The following is a 20,099-nucleotide window of genomic DNA, read 5'->3' as shown; positions in this document are numbered from 1 at the left end:
AGATGATTAGACAGAATTAAGAAAAAAAAATATTACTTTATTTTGAGTAATCCCAGACTTAGTTAAATGAATTTATCATGTTATTGTAGTATTTATATTTCTATGAATCACAAGAAATGAATAGAATATATGGATGAGGCAGAGAGTAAGGCTAACCTTAGATCTAAGAATGGTCATTGAATGTTTTTCTTGTGATATTTTTTCTGGATATATTTCCAACAGGCTTTATCAATTAATCAACAAGTATTTATTAAGCAGTGGGAATACAAAGGCAAGAGTGAAATAGTTCTTGCCCCCAAGAAGCTTACATTCTAATGGGTGGAGGCAACTTGTGCATTGATAAGAATATATTTAATAATAATAATAATTTAATATTCAATATAATTTGGGGAGGGAGAGTATACTAGTATCTGGAAAGGGTAAGAAAAGAAAGACTTCATATAGAAGGTTGTACAGGAGCTAAGTTGAAGAGAAAATGCATCCCAAGGATAAAAGACAGCCAGTGCAAAGGTATGGAGACAAGTGATGGAGTGGGGAGAGACTTGAGACAGGGAGACCAATTGCTTAGGAGACAGGTAATGAAGCCCTGAACTAAAGTACTGGCTACCTGAATAGAAGAGGTGATCTATGCTGGAGAATTTGTGGAGAGTGAGTAAAAGTGAGAAAGAGAAGATAACACCTAGCCTGTTAACCATGGTGACTGGAAGAATGGGAGTGCCCTTAACAGCAATAGGGAGATTGGAAAGAGCATCCAATTAGAAATATACGGCAGGCAATTGGTGATATAGAACTGAAGCTAAGAAAAGAGTCTAGAGCTGGACATAAAGATCTGGCAAACATTGTTATAGAGGTGGTAATTAAACCCTTGGGATCTGATGAAGTCACCAAAAAAGAGAATATAGAAAGAAAAAGAGGAGATAGCCTAGGACATAACCTTGGGATATACCCACAATTAGTAGGTACCTTGTGATATGGATGTTCTGGCCAGGTTTTACTTAGGCTGGTCCAGTGATAGGAATGCAGGGCAACACTTGTGGACCACCAAATGCAATAAAAACAACTTTATTTAGAATAATGTTTAAAAAGATACTCTTCCTAGTTGCTAATTCAGATAAAATATTACTCCATTCTGTTTCCACATTCTCTCTTCTCCATAGCAATGGTAACACTAGATCAGAAAAGTGATCCTGTGAGGTGTGAGACTTGTTCTTAAATTGAAGAGCACCAACTCCGCATAGGCTGGGTACTTTATGCCTCAGGAAGCAAAACTAATGATTCAAGTCCCATTCCCTTGGACTAACCAAATCCTAAAGATAGCCTCCCTGCCCATTAATAGAAAACCAATCCAGCCTACACAATAGAAATGCCACTCCCACCACATCCTACTGCTTGGTGTCAAAGTTCCCAAAATTTCTCTTGTGAATTTCTACCTCTAAAATGATCTTAAAACAATTCTGATCTTGGGAGGAAGCCTAGAATAAGCAGCATTGGAGGAAAAACAACACAAATAAGAAAAAAAATATATAGTCTTTAAAAATACAGTTTTTGCAATAGCTATAATATTAAAGGTAATTCAGATTAGGTCTCTGATATAAAAACAGTGATATGTAGGATCAGCACCAGGACTGGGTCCAAAGCAAAGATGACTATATCTATAACACTATCATTTATACTCATGACAGAACAGAGTCATATATAGCAAGGGAAGTAAGATCATAAATCACTTGTACCATTTGTATGTAACCTGTTCCAGGTCTTGAATTGATATCCAGACTCACTCTATACTGAAATCCATTCTCTGTTCTGCAACCCGCCTGCCCAAATCTCCTTCCTAAGAGCCTGGTCAGGGGGATGATACTAAATCATGTTCCTTTAGAGGTCTCTATTGAGGAATTACCTTCTTATTTTGTGGGGGTTTGTTGAAGATTCCTCCTTACCTTGAGGTACCGAAGATTATCACCAAAGCAGATAAAGCATCCCATCTTTCAGGTAGATTCCTATTTGCTATGATTATTAAAAAGATAGTTTCACATACCCACCTCTCCATCATTAAAAAGCAAAGCACCTCCTAATAGTTCTATCTCTTATATCTTCCCAATCCTTTTTAGATCCTGTTCAAATTATCTCAGGAAAAGGAGACAGACAGGTCAATTAAGGGGCACCTGAACCATTTCCTAGGGTTGTATAGAACCTTCTAGATAGGCAGAAACCTCAGGGTCTAGTTGGCTGGACAGGAGACAGAATAAGGAAGGTCAAGAAAGGATTAACTGGAATTATATCTAAAAGGAGACCATCTTTATTGGGTGAGTCTTTCTGGAGATTAGATAAAAACAACGAAAATCCTTCCCCTTCTTAGGATAGCACTGATTATCAAAGAGACAGCTTCTGGGAGTAAGGACACCCAACCCCAAATAATTAAAGGTATTATCTTATGATCTCATATTTTAGAAGACTATTCCAGCTGCCTGAGGGTGTCATGGGAAAAAGAAAACCTAGTAAATGTGATAGTGGCAGGCTGAATGTTGAATCCTCTTTCCAGTAAATTGGGGACCCTGATCAGGGACATGCCCATAAAGAAGAAGGATATATTTTATACAAACTCTGATGGTATCTGATGGAGTGGCAGACTTAAGCAATAACTTCTTTAGTAAGAGCAAACTTCTTGCCTGAGATAAGGGGAGATAGGAACAATATTAATTACCTGGAGACAGGTTGACAACCACATGATATTTCAAAGGCAGAAGACTTAATTGGCAAGAGAAGCATCACTGGGAGAGCTAGGTGGTATAGTGGATAAAGCGCCGGCTTTGGATTCAGGAGGACCTGAGTTCAAATTTGACCTCAGACACTTGACACTTACTAGCTGTGTGACCTTGGGCAAGTCACTTAACCCTCATTGCCCGGCAAAAAAATAAAATAAAATAAAATAAAAAATAAAGAGAAGCATCACTGACCAGAAGTAACTGCATCATCGTTAGTGTAGGGGTCATAGAGTCCCATCCCCACTGCAACATAGTATCACCATCCCCGTGTCTAGATTGATGATGAGCTAATTCTCAATCTTTTCTTTTCTTGTATTAGCATCAACTTGATTATTCAGGTCATCAGGGTATATATGATATCTTTGGTGGGCACTAACATGCCCTACAAGTAACTTTTCATTGTGAAGAATCAGCAGAATTCTTGTTTGTACTTCTATATAGCAAGGTATCCCCTGTTACTCTTTCATAATGGATGAAAGCATCAGGGAACCAGGTGAAACAACATTCCTTAAGACCCAAATCCTTTGTACTGGGGGCCAATTGGATTAGCAGAGGAAGCAAAGTAGTAGGGCTAGCACTGAAACACAGCTTCTTCATAAAAAGCACTAACACCTAGGTAAGTACAGTCTTTAGTATTAGTGTAACATTTCCATTTAACAACAGAACCCTATGCACTATGGATCTTTTTTAAAAAATTTCATTTTTCAATGAACAAGTATTTATTTTCTTTATTTTCTTTCCTTCCCTTAACTTCAATTTAAAAGAAAAAAAAACCCTGTGTAGCAAATATCAGTAGTCAAGACACATTGTCCATGGTCAAAAATGTTTGTCAGATTCTCCTGTGCATCTTGTTAGAGATGCATTTTGTATCACCCATCTCATAATGGGCAACTCTGGATGAAGAGTAATGGTATGACCAAGTGTTATCTTTTTAGTAGCAACTAGGACTGAATAACATGCATTCACTGCTTTTCAGAAGTGGTATAGCAGATGGCTACTTCAGGGAACTTAAGACTCCAAAAGTCTAATGAATAGTACTTTAATCTGGTCAAAGAAGCAGATAGATGTTCAGTGGATAGAATGCTTGGCCTGGAGTCAGGAAGACCTGAGGTCAAATATGGTCTTAGACACTCACTAGCTATATGATCCTGGGCAAGTCACTTAACCTGGTTTTGTCTAATCCATTCTATAAGGAAATGGCAATTTCTTTGCCAATATCTTTGCCAAGAAAACCCCATGTGGGGTCATGATGAATTGGACACAATTGACAACTGAACAACAACAAATCTGATTAAACCTTGGTGTCTGCCAAAGGTTCCACTCAACCTAGTTCTTACGGTCAGAGACCTCAAAAACATAGGCTCTACAGGGTCAAAGAAAGAAATAGTTGGAAACTCAGCTTTAGGTCTTCCAGGACTATAGCCTATTCTGGGCTATTGACTTTCTCTATTCTACAATCTTAAAAACAATCTAAGGGGGTTATTGGACTCTTTGGGTTCTGGAGAACCTACCTCAGTATTCTGATGGTTCCCATCTGCTGAACTGCCTATAACCCTGCCTCTTTCAAATGGATAGACACTCTAGTGAGTGAATAGAATGAATCTCCCTAGAGTGATGACTGAGGTCCCGCTCATCACTAGATAGATCCAGTTTATCAAAAACTTTAAGGATTTTATCCTGATTTACTTGATATACCCATTGGGGAATCAGCTGCAGAGGAATTTCATCTTTGTTGTAACCAGGTACACATAAGTTTTCTATTTTAGTCACATTAAAAGGGAAAAAGAACAGTCCCTACTTTGATCCTCTAACTGATTCAGCTGATATTGCAAGAGCAGATTCTCCATAAGCTTACCATGTGATAGAATTCTGATAGCAAAAAAAATCCCACCTTCACATTGCTCCTATTAAATCATATCATCATTAACATTTTTTTTTATAATTTTTTTTTTTGCAGGGCAATGGGGGTTAAGTGACTTGCCTAGGGTCACACAGCTAGTAAGTGTCAAGTGTCTGAGGCTGGATTTGAACTCAGGTACTCCTGAATCCAGGGCCAGCACTTTAACCACTGCGCCATCTAGCTGCCCCCTATTAACATTTTTTTTGATGACACAAGTTGCTATTTGAACTTTTATAAAATCTCAAGTTCTTTGGTGGTGAAATCCACCCACTGCCTGACTCCACAGGGAATGGTATTTCTGGTGGGATAGTAGTGGGATAGGTTCAATGTTCTTTTCCCACCAGTCCCAGTTCCCAATTCTCATGCCTCCATTCTCTTCCCCTGTAGACCTAATCTCAGTAGAATTTGCCACATTGACCAGCAAAACCTTAGGTCAGAAATAATTTTTCCTACCTATAGGCTATTAGTCTCTGCCAATATCGCTCTTTTACTTGTACTATTACTAAATCCATAATCTCTGCTTTCAAGGCATTTTCCTTAAAAATCAAAAGTGCTAAATGCATAAAGACAATTTATTTTCATTTTCTATATACTGACAATCCAGCTTTTATAAACGTGTTAGCAAAAAACAGGGTATACTTTGTCTTGCTATTTTTTGTCTCCCTGTTAAACTCCTTAAGCAACAAGTGCTTAATGCTAGAACTGGTAAATCTGGTACTTGAAAAGTTGTATAAAACAATAAATTGTCCCAAAAGTCTTAGGTGAAGTTTTGTTTTTGCAGGGGAATGAGGGTTAAGTGACTTGCCCAGGGTCACACAGTGTCAATGTTTGAGGCCGGACTTGAACTCAGGTCCTCCTGAATCCAGGGCCAGTGCTTTATCCACTACACCACATAACTGCCCCCTCTTCCTCATATATTTCTAAGAGGACTACAGTCACAGACTGCTAAAGTCCAATAACTTGAGACACCCTTTCTTCCAATCACTCTTCCTCCACTTCAATAATGAAGTGAACAACCAAGTCACCATTACTCATTCCTGCTGACTAATGCCAAATATTCTGGATTAGGTGTAGGTAAGGCCAGTAGAGTGATTCAGATTCAGAATTAGAATGAAGGGCAATACTGCCAGACCATAAAATGCAATAAAAGCAACTACTTAGAATAAGGTTTAAAAAAGAGACAATTCCTATTGCTAATTCAAATAAAACACCACTCCCTTCCATCTCTGCATTTACCACAGCAGCAACACTAGAACAGAAAGTCATCCCTGAAGAGCAGCGACAATTCCCCTACATTTCTAGATCACTGGTTTTCCATAGACATATCTTAGGTGACAAGAAAGCCAAACCAGTGATTAAAGCCTTATTCCCACAGATCAGTCAAATCCCTTTTTGTTCCCTTAGAGGAAATCTAGGCCAGTCAACTTAAAATAGTTCCAGCTCCTACCACAACTGATGATGAATAAGCAAAGGACAAGGAGCAGCCAGTCAAGAAGGCAACCACAATAAATCACAAAAACAAGAGAGGAGAGCATGGTTAATGGTCAAATACAGAAGGGAGATCAGGAAGGATGAAAACTGATAAAAGTCCATTAGCAGGGAACTCATGATGGATGAGGATCTCCAAATCCAGGAAAAAAAAAAAAGAACTGTGGAGTATAGATGCTGAATGAACCATACTATTTCTTTTGGTTTTGGTGCTGTTGTTTTTCTATTTTGAGGTTTTTCCTCATTGCTCTGATTTTTCTCTTATAACATGACTAATGTAGAAATATGTTTAATGTTATATATATATAAAACCTATATCAGATTACCTGCTGTCTAGGGGAGGGGGGAGGGAGGGGAGGGAGGGAGAAAAAATCTGAAATTGGAAAGCTTCTATAAACAAAAGTTGAGAACTATCTTTACATGTAACAGGAAAAAAATAAATAAAATACTTAATTTTTAAAAAAAAAGTCCATTAGATTTGGCAATTATGAGATCTCTGGTAACTTTTTGTAGAGGGCAGTTTCAGGGTTGGAAGCCAGATTGCATAGGATTTAGATTTGAGTAAGAAGAAAAGTAGAGGTTCCTTGAATAGATAGCTTTCTCAAGAAGTTTAGAGATATAAGATTATAGCAGAGAAAGTGGTATCTGGTAACAATTTTTAAGTGTCAGGGAGACCATGATATTGTATAGGTAATAGGGAAAGAACTATAGATCGGGAGAGGTTGAAGATTGGAGAAAGAAGACCAATTGGGACCAATGTATTGGAGAACCTAGGGGTGATGAGATGAAGGGTTGATATAGTAGAGGGTTGACATAGCTTATGGGTGCAATCATCATCTCTATAGAGATGATTCTTGGTTCTATATAGTCAGCTGCAAGAGGCAGCTGGGTGATGCAGTGGATAGAGCCTGGGCCTGGAATCAGGAAAACCTGAGTTTAAATCTTCAGACATTTTCTAAGCTGTGTAACCTTGGGCAAGTTAATTAACCTTTGTTTGCCTTGGTTTCTTCCACTGTAAAATGGGGACAATAACATTACCTATCTTTCAAGGTTGTTGTGAGGATCAAATGAGATAATATTTATAAAAGTGCTTAGCAGAGTAACTGGCACACAGTAGACCCTTTTTAAATGCTTATTATCTCCCTCCTAGAGCAACTACCTATTGGTCATTTCTTACTTGATGTTGAGTACTTCATGGTCACCATCTGAATAGTTTCTGTCTATAAGGTGGCTAAGATTCTAGCTAGGCTGTCTAAAAATCTAATGAGTGGTCTCCAATAAATTAGAAGCTTTAGCAAGAGTTTAAACTTTAAAGCATTTGTTAAGGAGCATAAGAATTTGGTGAGGAGAGAGAAAGAGGCCTAGACGGCTTCATCTGTCTATCTAAAGGAACTAGCATCTCCAGCTCCACTCCACATGAGGTCCTGGTGAAAAAGAGAGAGAGACAGCAAGAGAGAGCGTGAGCGTGCCTTGCCCTTTCTTTGTCCCACAAGCCTCCTGTGAAAACTGGAAACATCCTGTTCACCCACACACAGCTCCAAGCTAATTGGCTGGTAGCTTTGATTGACAGTACCCACGAGCAAACGTCACTTCCTGACACCAAGGAACTGACCTTCCAAGCCACATGGCTTGCCCTCAGATGCCTTCTCCTCATGGCAGAGCTTTCCTACAGTATCTCTCCAGCAGGGGGCATCGCTCCAATTTTCACAATGTTCTGTTGAAGTTGTTACTGTCCTAATCAGTTTCATAGCTATGGCATTATCCTCAACTTCTCATTCACATTAGTTGCCAAATGTTGCCAGTGGTTAATTTTCCTTAAGTGCAGATCTAATCATGTAACTTCTTAACCCTACTAGATTACTTTTACTTCTAAGGTAAAATATGAACAACTCTGTTTAGCCGAAATCCATCAAGGTTATGAAAGATAAGCTCTAAAGTATCTCTCTAGCCTAATTGGACATTGATCCCTCTTCCACTGTCTGTGATCCAGCCAAATTATCTTTCTTACTGTATTTCAAAGGACATATATAGTGAAGGTGATCCTACTGTTACGTGCCCTCATCAGACTACATTTCAAGTATTATGTTTTGTTCTGTATGAAACATTTTAGGAAGCACATTGAAAAAAATTAGACTAGGTTCAAAAGAGAGAGTAATCAAGTTAATCAGGGGACTAAAAACCATGCCATGAGGATCATGTTGAAGGAACTGGGGATGGTTAGCTTAGAGAAGACATGAGAGAACACGATAGCTTTCTTCAAGTATTTGAAAGGCTGTCATATAGAGGAGTAATTCATCTTATTTTACTTATGCCCCAAATTAAGAGCAATTAAAATACAATAGTAATGATTTATGCCCACATATAAGCATAAGACTTATCCAAGAATGGAATGGACTCTCAGGAATGTAGTATGCTCACTCTCATTGGAGACCTTCAAGGATCTTGATGGATCATGTAGAAGGATTTTCCATTCAGATAGAGTTGGCCTCTGAGGTCTCAACCAATTTCTAAGATTTTGTGATTTATTTTTTTTTATTTTAAAAGAAAAAATTAATATTTAACTTTTTTTGCATGCAAAGCTATTATAAGATGACAAATCTTTTTTCCCCCTGCTCCCCCCTCACATTTACTTCTGGTATCTCTTTATGGAAACAGAAAGAAGAACACTAATCATTATCACAAACCTTCATTTTTTTTTTGTAACAAGTTTATTTACAGAGCAATTATACAATTTCATTAGGTAATGTCAAGCCATTTATTCATCACATTTATGAAAAAACTTTCAAAGCAGCAAATTACTACCATTTTGATTTATAAACTTTTTAAAAAAGCCCCAAACCATCACAATGATAAATTTTTATTTTTCAGTCTTTAAAAGTTATTTTAGACAGATTCTTGAACTGGTGGTTCATAGCCATCAACTTTTTCTACTTTTGTGCCTGTTTAATCTCCTGAAGGTTTTCCAGAGCCACCACCTTCACCATGCAGTTCCATTAGCTTTCCCAGTTCAAATTTGGACTTCTTGAGCATCTTGACTTTTTGAACAAATACATCATGGAGAGGGTAAATGGACTGGCAAGCCTTTTCTATGTCTTTTCCAATGCTGTCTGGAATTAGTTTATTGACAACTTCTTTCAAGTCATTTGTCTGCATCTCCCGGGTCATGATTTCCATAATTTTCTTATGAATTTGATGGACCTGTTGGTGCTGGGCATAAGAGGTCTTACGGATCTGGTTGTTGCGCTTTTTGGTAAAACCAACACAAAAGAGGCGGAGCAAGTAGCCATCGGTAATTTTGACATCAACATGGGCTTCAGTCATGGTCTGTCACTTTTTGACCACAGAGCACATCTTGTCCTTGGTAAGATCTATTCTGTGGAAATTAGTCAGACAATTTTTACCCTGAACATCTTCAGTAATTAACTTGAACTTACGAAAAGCAACCTCATCATTCTGCAGATCAGCAAGGCTCACTTCAAAAACTCGACCCTTGAGACCATCAGAGGCAATTTTTGTTCCTTGAGTCCTTGTACCAGTGTCTTGCCAATATTGTGAATGTTGAACATAGCTGGTGTTTTTACATCATACCAATCCTTTGAAAATGGATCAACCACTTTCTTCTTGGCTCCTTTTTTGCCACCTTTGGTGAGGTGCTTGTTCTTGCCCACTGCCATGATCCTGCTCTAAAAGTCAAAAGACAAACCTTCATTTTTAGTGAAGGAAAATTACATGTAATTCCCTTCCCACTATTAAATCCTTATATGACATGATTAAGCCACTCATACTAAGGAACCTAAATCACATATACTTTTCCATTATTGGCTCATACTTCATAGACCTGTAGGAGATTCACTTGGCCATCACTCATTCTTTGCACCTTGTACTTCCAGAAAAACATAAAGGAAAGTTAGATCGCTATGACTATAAATTTTGACACTCTGAATTATTTTGGGGTTAGTATAATGGTTTTAATAGCTATGTAGGTACTTGATTTATGATTTGCACCTAGAAGTGTGCAAAGTTAGTTTCTACTGCCCCTACCACTTTCTTTCAACCCTAGATAACTATTCCCACTGGGTAGATTGACAGAGGTGGCAGTGATAAACTTAGTGAAACATGAAGGTTTCTTGATACCTATTTTCAACGATGATGTCTAGAATGATTTCTGTCTAATGTAGCTAAATTTATATTTAGATAATAAGCTCAAAGGATTTTTAGATAAATATTAAAAGTAATTACTTTTGTTTTCCTTTAATAGGTTGGACAGGCAAATGATGAATCACTGACCAATCAGCTCATAGATCATCTAATGGGTGAAAGCGATGGCATGCCCAAGGTATTAAAGTCATCATACCTATGCTGTTTTTAGAAATATTCTGTTGTGTCAAATGCTTTCACATAGGTATTCTACAAATGAATTCTTAAAGTCCCATAATCACCTACTAAAAATTGTAAAACCTTCCCAATTCAATCTTTTTTTTGGGGTGGGGGTAGCACTGAAGGTTAAGTGACTTGCCCAGGGTCACACAGCTAGTAAGTGTCAAGTGTCTGAGGCCGGATTTGAACTGAGGTCTTTCTGAATCCAGGGCCAATGCTTTATCCACTGCACCACCTAGCTGCTCCCCCCCCCCCCCGCTTCAGTCTAATGTGGGATGGAGGTAAGATGTAATTTGAGATGGTAAAAAGTTTGAATTACAAAGTTTTTATTTTGTTTTTTGTTTTTTGTTTTTATTTTTTATTTTATTTATTTATTTATTTATTTAAATTTTTTTTTTACGGGGCAATGGGGGTTAAGTGACTTGCCCAGGGTCACACAGCTAGTACGTGTCAAGTGTCTGAGGCCGGATTTGAACTCAGGTACTCCTGAATCCAGGGCCGGTGCTTTATCCACTGCGCCACCTAGCTGCCCCAATTACAAAGTTTTTAAAGAAAAGCAGTTTAATTCAAGTCTGAACATACTGAAAACCTGAAAACTACACAAGTAGGTTATGTACTTATTAAAGTTTACAAGTTGAATTTTGGGAGAGGTACCACTGCTCAGAATATAGCCTTTGGACATGAGATGGAGAGAAAACTACAAGAATAACTAGTCTGTGAGAAAAGGTTAAGGTGAAAAAGAGACAGGGTGGGGGGTAGGGTATGAAATTATACAAAACCTTACCTAGTTATCTTCTGATGTTATATCAGAAACTAAGACAGGAACAAAGTAGGGGAAAGAGGATCACAGTAAAGTTGATGGTAGTAGTGGTATTTGTGAATAGTTAAATTTACCTGGGATATAGTTTCATATGATCAAAGTGCTGTGCAAGATATTAAGAGTATCTATAACATAGGTATAATGGAATTGTAAAACAAAAGAGGTGAGAGATGTATTGAGAAAGTAAAAAGTAAAAGAGAGATGGTATTGATAAGTATGTTCCTCCAGCACAGAATCAGTATATTAAATATCTTTTTGTCCCAAAGCACCATTTGTAGAGGAGACTTTCCACAAATATTTTTTCACGAATGGATAAAATTGACTAGTATTTGGAGACAGGGAGCGTACAATGATTAATCATATAAGGGTTTATAATTTCTGTCCAAATTTTGTTCTATATCCAAAGTTTCACAAGTTTTGAAGTCAAATTAATGAAGTTTCTTCCCATGTGATTACTTCTTTTTGCTTTGTATATTGATATGTTTGGTGGAAAAGGGTATATCTAGTGGGCTTATGTAGCAGGATTTTAGAGTATACGAAGGTGAATAAAATTTAAGAAGACTGGAAAGGTAAGAAGGGGCTAGGGTGTGAAGAGCTTTAAATGCCAAATAGAAGACTTCATATTTGATCCCGGAGTTACTGGCATTTATAAAGTACAGAAGTGGTAAGTATGCACCTATGATTTAGGAAAATCACTTTGGTAGCTAAGTGGTGGATATATTGGAGTGGGGAGAAGAGACTTGAGGAAGGAAAGCAATTATTTCAATAGTTGAGGCAAGAGATAATGAGGACTTCAAATTAAGTTGGTGGGTCTGTTAGTGAAGAAAAAGTGGTGATGTGCTATAGCCAATTTAAACAGGCTTGAAAAAGCTGATTTAAGTTAAATTTTCAGTGTTATCATCTATACCTCATAGTATCAAACACTACAAATCAGGACTTGTTTTGTTTGTCTAGACTTAAGAAAGTTATGGAAGAAGGTTTCTGATGTAGATTAAATTTAAAAGCATGTAAGCACACTTTCCTCTCTCCCTTTCCCTCCAAGTAGCAGGTTGTTAAACATTTACCAACACACGTCTAAGAGAAGGGGACATATATGTAATAATACCAAGCTTGCAAACTTGGGTGATGTGAGGATGGTAGTGGCCTCAACAATAATAGGGAAGTTGGGAAAAGGGGAGGGTTTGGTAGAAAAATAAGTTTTCTTTTGGACTTACTGTGTTTGAGATGTCTAAATGACTTTCAGTTTGAGATGTCCAAAAGAAAGTTGGTAATGTGAGACTGAAGCTCAGGTGAGAGCTTAGGGATAGCTATGTAAATCTGGGAATTATTTGCATAGAAATAATAGGAGCTGATAAGATCACCAAGCATGGTAGTACATATAGAGGAAAAAGAGGATTCGAGGAAGGAGACTTGGAAGATCAGTGACACTTAGTGGCATTACATGGAAGATGGAAGAACCAGCAAAGATAACTAAAGAGTGTTTAGACAGGAAAAGAAGCAGTGCTACAAAAATCTAGAGATGAGATGGTGTCCAGAAGATGGTGATCAACAACAGTGTTAAAGGCTGCCGAGAGGTCAAAACGGATGAAAAGATGTTTGGATTTGAGAATTAAGTGATCATTGGTAACTTTGTAGAGGACAATTTCAGTTGAATGATGAGTTTAGAAGTCAGATTGCAAAGGTTTTAGAATTGAGTAGGGGGAGACAAAGTAGAAGCACCTAGAGTAAATTGCTTTTTCAAGGAGTTTAGTCATGAAGCAGAGAAGAAATATAGGACAATAGTGGGAATGATAGATAGTTTCAAATGAGGACTTTTTAAGGCTGTGGAAGACATGAGCCTCTTAGGTATGTGGAAGCAATCAATAGCTAGGGAGAGATTGAAGATAAGAGAGTTGGTCAATAAGCGTTTATTAAAAGCATTACTCCAGGCACTTTACCAGGCACTGGGTTTGCAAAGAAAGGGAGAAAAAGTCTCTGTTTTCAAGGAACCCATATTCTACTTGGGGAGGCAATAGGCAAAAAGTTTGACATACAAGCTATATATATATATATATTTACACACATATATATATATGCATACATGTGTGCATATACATATATACATATACATTGTATAAATATACAAATATATACATGTATAATGTGTGTATATGTCTGTTTGCATATATATGTATGTATGTGTGTGTGTTTATATGTATATATATATACATTACATCTCATTACATCTATGTAATGAGAGAATGAGATTTTTAAAGGCTATTCAGTTTGACATGCCCAATAGGCAGTTGGTAATGTGAGACTGGAACTCAGGAGAGCACTCAGGGTTAGATATATAGATCTGAGATTTAGTCTTTGCATAGAGATGATAATTGAGTCATGGGAACTGATGAGACCACCAAGTAAGATAGTATAGAGGGAGAAGAGAAGAAGGCCCAGGGCAAGAGAAAAAACCAGCAAAGAAGACTGAAGAAATGGACAGATAGGTGGAAGGAGAAGCATGAGAAATTGTCACAAAAACTTAGAGGAGACTATCCAGAAGAGGATGATCAATAATGACAAAGGCTAAAGAGAGGTCAAGAAAGATGAAGAATGAGAAGTCTTTTGGATTTGACAATTAAGAGATCATTGATAACTTTGGAGAGAACAGTTTCAATTAAATGATGAAGTCAGAAGCCAGATTGTAGAGAGTTTAGAATTTAGTGAGAGAAAAAGTGGAAACACATAGAGAACATTTTTTCTCAAGGAATTTACTGATGGAGAAGAGAGATGTAGAGTGATAATTAGCTGAGACTATCAGATCAAGTGACCATTTTTGAGGAATGGGTAAAATATGGATGTGTTTGTAAGGCAGCACGTAAGCAACCAATAAATATGGGGACATTGATGATTGGTGAGAGTAGGGGTGATAGACGGGGCCATTTGTTGTAGAAGTGAGGGAATAAAGGTGATAGTGGGGTAAATCTACTGAATTAGATGTGAGGGGTTAGGATTAGGTATGCATAGGGAGAGGTTGACCTTATCAAGGAGAAGTGCCCTGTCTTCACCTGAGCACAGAATGAAGGAGATAGTGGGGAGGAAGGAAGAAGAAGGATCTTTCAGCGAATGACTTTTTTTTTTTTTGGTGAACAGGAATTGAGCAGGAATTGTCAATAGAGAGCAGTGGAGAGAGGATGCCATTGTATATTTGAGGAAGGATGAAAAAAAGGATGAAAAAGTTTGCAACATTTGCTGGGGAGGTTAGGTAACATAAATTTGTAGGGGACCCATTCAGCTGTTTCAATATCCTCCAACTGTAGTATCATGTGAATAAGCACAAACAGGTTGGTAGGTGAAATTTAGTGTTGGCATTAGACAAGGCCTTATTGGCAATAAGAGAAGGCAGGGAATATAAGGTCATGTAGCAATGAATTATTTTCCCAAAGAGTGAAGGTGTTGAAGGGAGGTGAGTGTAGCCAGTGGAACAGTGATGGACTGGTAAAGAACTGAGGCATGGAGATGTAACGATTGGAATGACGCCACCTGCTGGATACTTACTGTAGAAGAGTTCTGCCCATGAAGCAAAGGTCTTTGAGGGCAAGACCAGGCTTCAGGAAGTGACGCGGGCTAGTGGGAGGAGGAAGGAAGAGACGGGCGCTCGGTCTCACGCTCTTTCTTCTGGACTCTGGTGGAGAAGGGAGCTAGAAATGTGCTCTCCCTTTAATAGATAGGAATCTAGGCCTTTCTTTCTCTCTTTACCAAATTCTTATTCTCCTTAATAAATGCTTAAAAGTCTAACTCTTGCTAAAGCTTATAATTTATTGGCGACCACTCATTAGATATTTTAGACAGTTTAGCTAGAATTTTAGCCTTAACAGATGGCTGACCACGAAGAGGAAAGCTGAACCTCACTTCTGATCTTTCGGTTGGGTAAGAAATTTCCCCTATCCTAACCCTTTAAATCTGAAGTACTACTGAATTGCCAGGTGTTTTCCCTTTAATTTTTTTTCGAATGGACCTTTTAAACTCCCTAATTACCCTATTTTTGATTTTAGTCTGTTTAACCAGACAAATGGGAGATAAGATCATGTTAATGCTTTGTTTTTCTGGATTTTCTATTTTTCTTTTTATTTTTGTTAAAAGAGCCAGCAACTTACTCACACAAGGAAATATCTCTCCCTCTCCCAACCATGCTTTTTCAGAGAAACCTGAAGAGATTCCCGCAGCTTTTCCCAGTTCTAACCGTAATTGTTGCTTTAATTTTGCATGCCTGGAGGCAATGACCCACCCTCTAGAAGCTTTTAATCCCCTAGCACCTGGAGGCAAAGTGGGGGAAGAGGAATCCAGGCCTGAGTTCAAAATCAAGTCTGATTCAAATTGTGCTGGTCCCTCCCCTCCTCTCCAGACCCCACCCTCTACTCCTCCCATGGCCAAGCCCATTGCTTCCCCTGCCTGGGAAGTCCAGAGATCTAATGCTCATGCGCAACTTTCTCTAACTACATTTGCAGTTTCAGGCTCAGCCCTTCCCCAGCCTGGCTGTGCTTCTGAGACAACTTTAGAAAACCCTTTAAATTCCACATATGCCTGTTTTGTTCATAATTTTGCTAACCTGCTTTTGTCTTTAATTAGTAATCTTATAAAGCATTTGTATGGTGAAAAGACTGACAGACAATATAGAGGGGTTAAAGAAGAAAAACTTAAGCTGAATAAGAATGACAACCATCAACATAGTTCAAGACTCTGCTTCTTTTGCCATGGAAGGGTATATATATTAGAGAAATGTAGAAGTAAGCAGCAAGGTATTGATATGAGTGTTGGGGATTTTAGATATCGGAATCAAAAGTGTTCTGAATTTACTCAGAGTAGTAATAGTATCAGTTCAGAGGTTACATAGGATTTCTATGCTATCACATATACATTTTGAAATTAATGGTATGGGTTTATTTTCATAGAGATTTTCATGCTTTTGAGATTGTGTTTTATATTTAGTTTTTAAAACAAGGAGAATATTTGTAAAAGCTTTTTATAGTCATGCGATCAAGTTTATATTTTGTAATACTCGTTAATATTAAGTTCATGCTCATTTAGATTTCCTTAGTTTGAATTTCATTGTCTTTTATTGTTCCATGTGTATTTTTTTCTATTCATCTCTAATTTTGAAACATTGCAAGATGGTTTTGATTTCATAATACAATGTTAATTCTAGGAGTATTGTGCTCCCATATTCTGAGTTGTTTGTTTTTGTTATTTTTTCTCAACTGATTATTTGATCAAACTCTTTAAAGCATTTCCCTAGCAAATTGTTTGCCATGGCAAGTGTAAATTGATTCTAGAAGTATTATTTTTGATAAGCATATTCAAAAAAAAAAAAAAAGAGGGGAACATTTGTAAAAGTTGTCTTTGAGATTGTGTTGTGCTTTAACTTGTATTTAAATATGTTCAGATTTTTCAAAAAAGTAATTGTATGCTAAGTAAAAAAAAGGTATTATTTGAAATTGTTGCATAATTATATATTATATTCTGAGTCAAGATGTATTCACATTTTTTGCAATCATTTATTATCCTCAATTTTTAAATCCATATGAGACTTGGATTATGGGAACTTATCATTTAAGACATTAATTGCCTTTATTCTGAGTTATCAGATGCCAGTTGGCCAAGATGCCATCCAATCACAAGAGGAATACATGCAAGAGCAGACACTGAACTGTCACATGAGGGGAGACATGCATGAAGTCAAGGTATGGCCAAGGGAACGGCTTTTGACAAATGTTGAGGTTGGATTCTCTTGGTTTAATATTTTATTTTATTTTTCCCCACAATATTGTACAGATGGCTGGAAGTATTGATCCCACCCATCTCACTTCTACACCTGGCTTCTATGCTCCCTCCTATATGCCTGATGCCATGGACCATCTCAATCCCATGCATCTGATTAAGTCTGACTCAGTTTCCTCCAATATGTTCGGTGGCATGGACGTATATTCCATCCACCTATTTTAAGCCTGGCATACTGTATGGGCAGTACATATTGCTCAAGTGTGGGAATGCTCATATCCCATCATTTCTCTGTTCTTTTATGGTAACCCCCATAATTATCTCAGGTGTCATGATAAATAACAGTGTTGAATTTGGCCTTGACATCTGTTACTAATTATATTAGATTTTAAAATTTCTCATAATGGCATGAGGATAATTAGGCAGATGATGCAAAAAGTGATGAAACAGATAAAAATTATTTTTAATAATTAATATTGCAGCAATTGTCTTCTCAATTACCCTCCATAAGGGGGGGGACTATAGTAATATTATAATTTTAAAGAATGTTTCAATTTTTGTTTTATTATATGTTTCATGTGTAACAACTAAGATTCTGTATTCCCTTAGACATGTTTTTGAGAACTTTCATTGTTTGATTTTATTATTGACAAAGCTATTTTAAAGTTGTGTTAAGCTCAATTTTGTAGGAAATTTCCTGGCTGATTACCAGCATCCATACCTCAACCCCTGAAAAGACTTCCATTCCATGACTACACCTAGAGGACATCTGAGAAAAGACTTTCAGAGACTTTAAATGAACAGTTTTGATTTGTTTTTGTTGTTTTTTTTTCTCTTTCTGTTATAATATACACCATCTGTAACATGTATTCTCTGCAGAGGCCCTCCCTTTGCAAGACCAATGTCAAAGCGTCGGTTCATGAGGACAAAAAAAAAAAAATCGCCCCTCTGGACAAAACTTTCCTCTCTTCCTTTTCTATATTGTTGTTCACATATTATTAGTTAGCAATAGTTATTATATTGTTTTTACTGTTCCGTCAAGGAAACATTTTGTTTCTTGAGGAACAACAGGGGGGACTGTAACGATTGGAATGACGCCACCTGCTGGATACTTACTGTAGAAGAGTTCTGCCCATGAAGCAAAGGTCTTTGAGGGCAAGACCAGGCTTCAGGAAGTGACGCGGACTAGTGGGAGGAGGAAGGAAGAGATGGGCGCTCGGTCTCACGCTCTTTCCTCTGGACTCTGGTGGAGAAGGGAGCTAGAAATGTGCTCTCCCTTTAATAGATAGGAATCTAGGCCTTTCTCTCTCTCTTTACCAAATTCTTATTCTCCTTAATAAATGCTTAAAAGTCTAACTCTTGCTAAAGCTTATAATTTATTGGCGACCACTCATTAGATATTTTAGACAGTTTAGCTAGAATTTTAGCCTTAACAGATTCTTATTCTCCTTAATAAATGCTTAAAAGTCTAACTCTTGCTAAAGCTTATAATTTATTGGCGACCACTCATTAGATATTTTAAACAGTTTAGCTAGAATTTTAGCCTTAACAGAGAGATTGTAGGTAATTGTGAAGATGAAGAACAGGTTTAGGGATCATAAGGAAGAGGGAAAGATGTAATGATAAAATGTTGGGAATAGGAAATTTCAGAGTTTATGAACATGGAAGTAGAAGAGTTGTGAGTGATGGCAAGATCAAATGTGTGACCATCTTTTTGATTAAGTAGACTAGGAAATAAAGTCATGGGACTTGGACAGATTGAAGAACTGGGAATTTTGGGTACTTGAGGGAGTATATATATATATATATATATATATATACAGCACACACATATATATATAGCACATATATATAGAGCACACATATATATATAGAGCACATATATATATATAGCACACACACACACACACACACACACATATATATATATATATATATGTTGAAGTCCCTTAGTATCAGGGCAGGAGTTATTATTGGAGAGGAACATGAACCATGGCATAGTTCCGAATTGTTCTCCAGAATGGTTGGACCAATTCACAACTCCACCAACAATGCATTAGCATCACTGTTATTTTTCCACATCTCCTCCAGGATCTGTCCTTTTCCTTTTTCTGTAATATTAGCCAATCTGATAGGTATTACCACACAGTTGTTTTAATTTGGATTCTTCTAATCAATAGTGATTTAGAGCATTTTTTAATATGACTATAGGTATATAACGATTGGAATGATGCCACCTGCTGGAGATTTACTGTAGGAAAGCTCCAACATGAGGAGAGGGCCTCTGAGGGCACAACCATGCAGCTTTTCTTTGACGTCAGGAAGCGACATTGGCTGGTGGGAGGAAGAAGGGGGAGGCTGGCGCTCTGACTCGCTCTCTTTCCTGAAGACTCTGGTGGAGAAGGGAGCTAGAAATGCGCTCTCCCTTTAATAGATAGATGAATCTAGGCCTTTCTCTCTCTCTCTACCAAATTCTTATTCTCTTTAATAAATACTTAAAAGTCTAACTCTTGCTAAAGCTTATAATTTATTGGCGACCACTCATTAGATATTTTAGAAAGCCTAGCTAGAATTTTAACCCTTACAGGTAGCTTTAATTTCTTCTTCTGAAAACTACCTGTTCATATGCTTTGATCATTTATCAATTGGGTAATGACCCTTATTTTTATAAATTTCCCTGTACATTTATAAATTTCCCTTCTCAGTTCCCTATATATTTGAGAAATGAGACCTTTATCAGAGAAACATGCTGTAAATCCACCCCCTGCCTCCAGGTTCCAGCTTTTCTTCTAATTTTGGCTGCATTGATTTTGTTTGTGCAAGCCCTTTTTAATTTAATGTAATGAAAATTATCCATTTTACTTTCTATGATCCTCTCTTTCTCCTGTATGATAATAAACTCTTCCCTTATCCATAAATTTGACAGGTAAATTTTTCAGTGCTCCCTTAATTTGCTTATGATACGCCTTTTATGTCTAAATCATGTACCCGACATTGA

At 37.3% G+C, this 20,099-nt stretch overlaps 1 protein-coding gene and 1 pseudogene across 1 annotated transcript in view; one reads left to right on the top strand and one right to left on the bottom strand.

Annotated features, from left to right (window-relative positions):
* The window catches only part of LOC122732063 (WD repeat-containing protein 19-like), a 135,727-nt gene that overhangs the window by 81,194 nt on the left and 34,434 nt on the right, over window positions 1-20,099 (top strand). Inside the window, exon 27 of the mRNA XM_043972253.1 lies at window positions 10,409-10,486. Within this exon, the coding sequence (XP_043828188.1) occupies window positions 10,409-10,486 (78 nt within the window). The remainder of the gene's footprint in view (window positions 1-10,408; window positions 10,487-20,099) is intronic.
* LOC122731205 lies at window positions 9,034-9,824 on the bottom strand (annotated as a pseudogene).

The sequence above is a fragment of the Dromiciops gliroides genome, chromosome 6, assembly GCF_019393635.1.
Source record: "Dromiciops gliroides isolate mDroGli1 chromosome 6, mDroGli1.pri, whole genome shotgun sequence".
In the NCBI taxonomy this organism is placed as follows: Eukaryota; Metazoa; Chordata; class Mammalia; order Microbiotheria; family Microbiotheriidae; genus Dromiciops; species Dromiciops gliroides.
The sequence above is the reverse complement of the archived record's forward strand: the minus strand, read 5'-3'. Positions and strand labels throughout refer to the sequence as shown.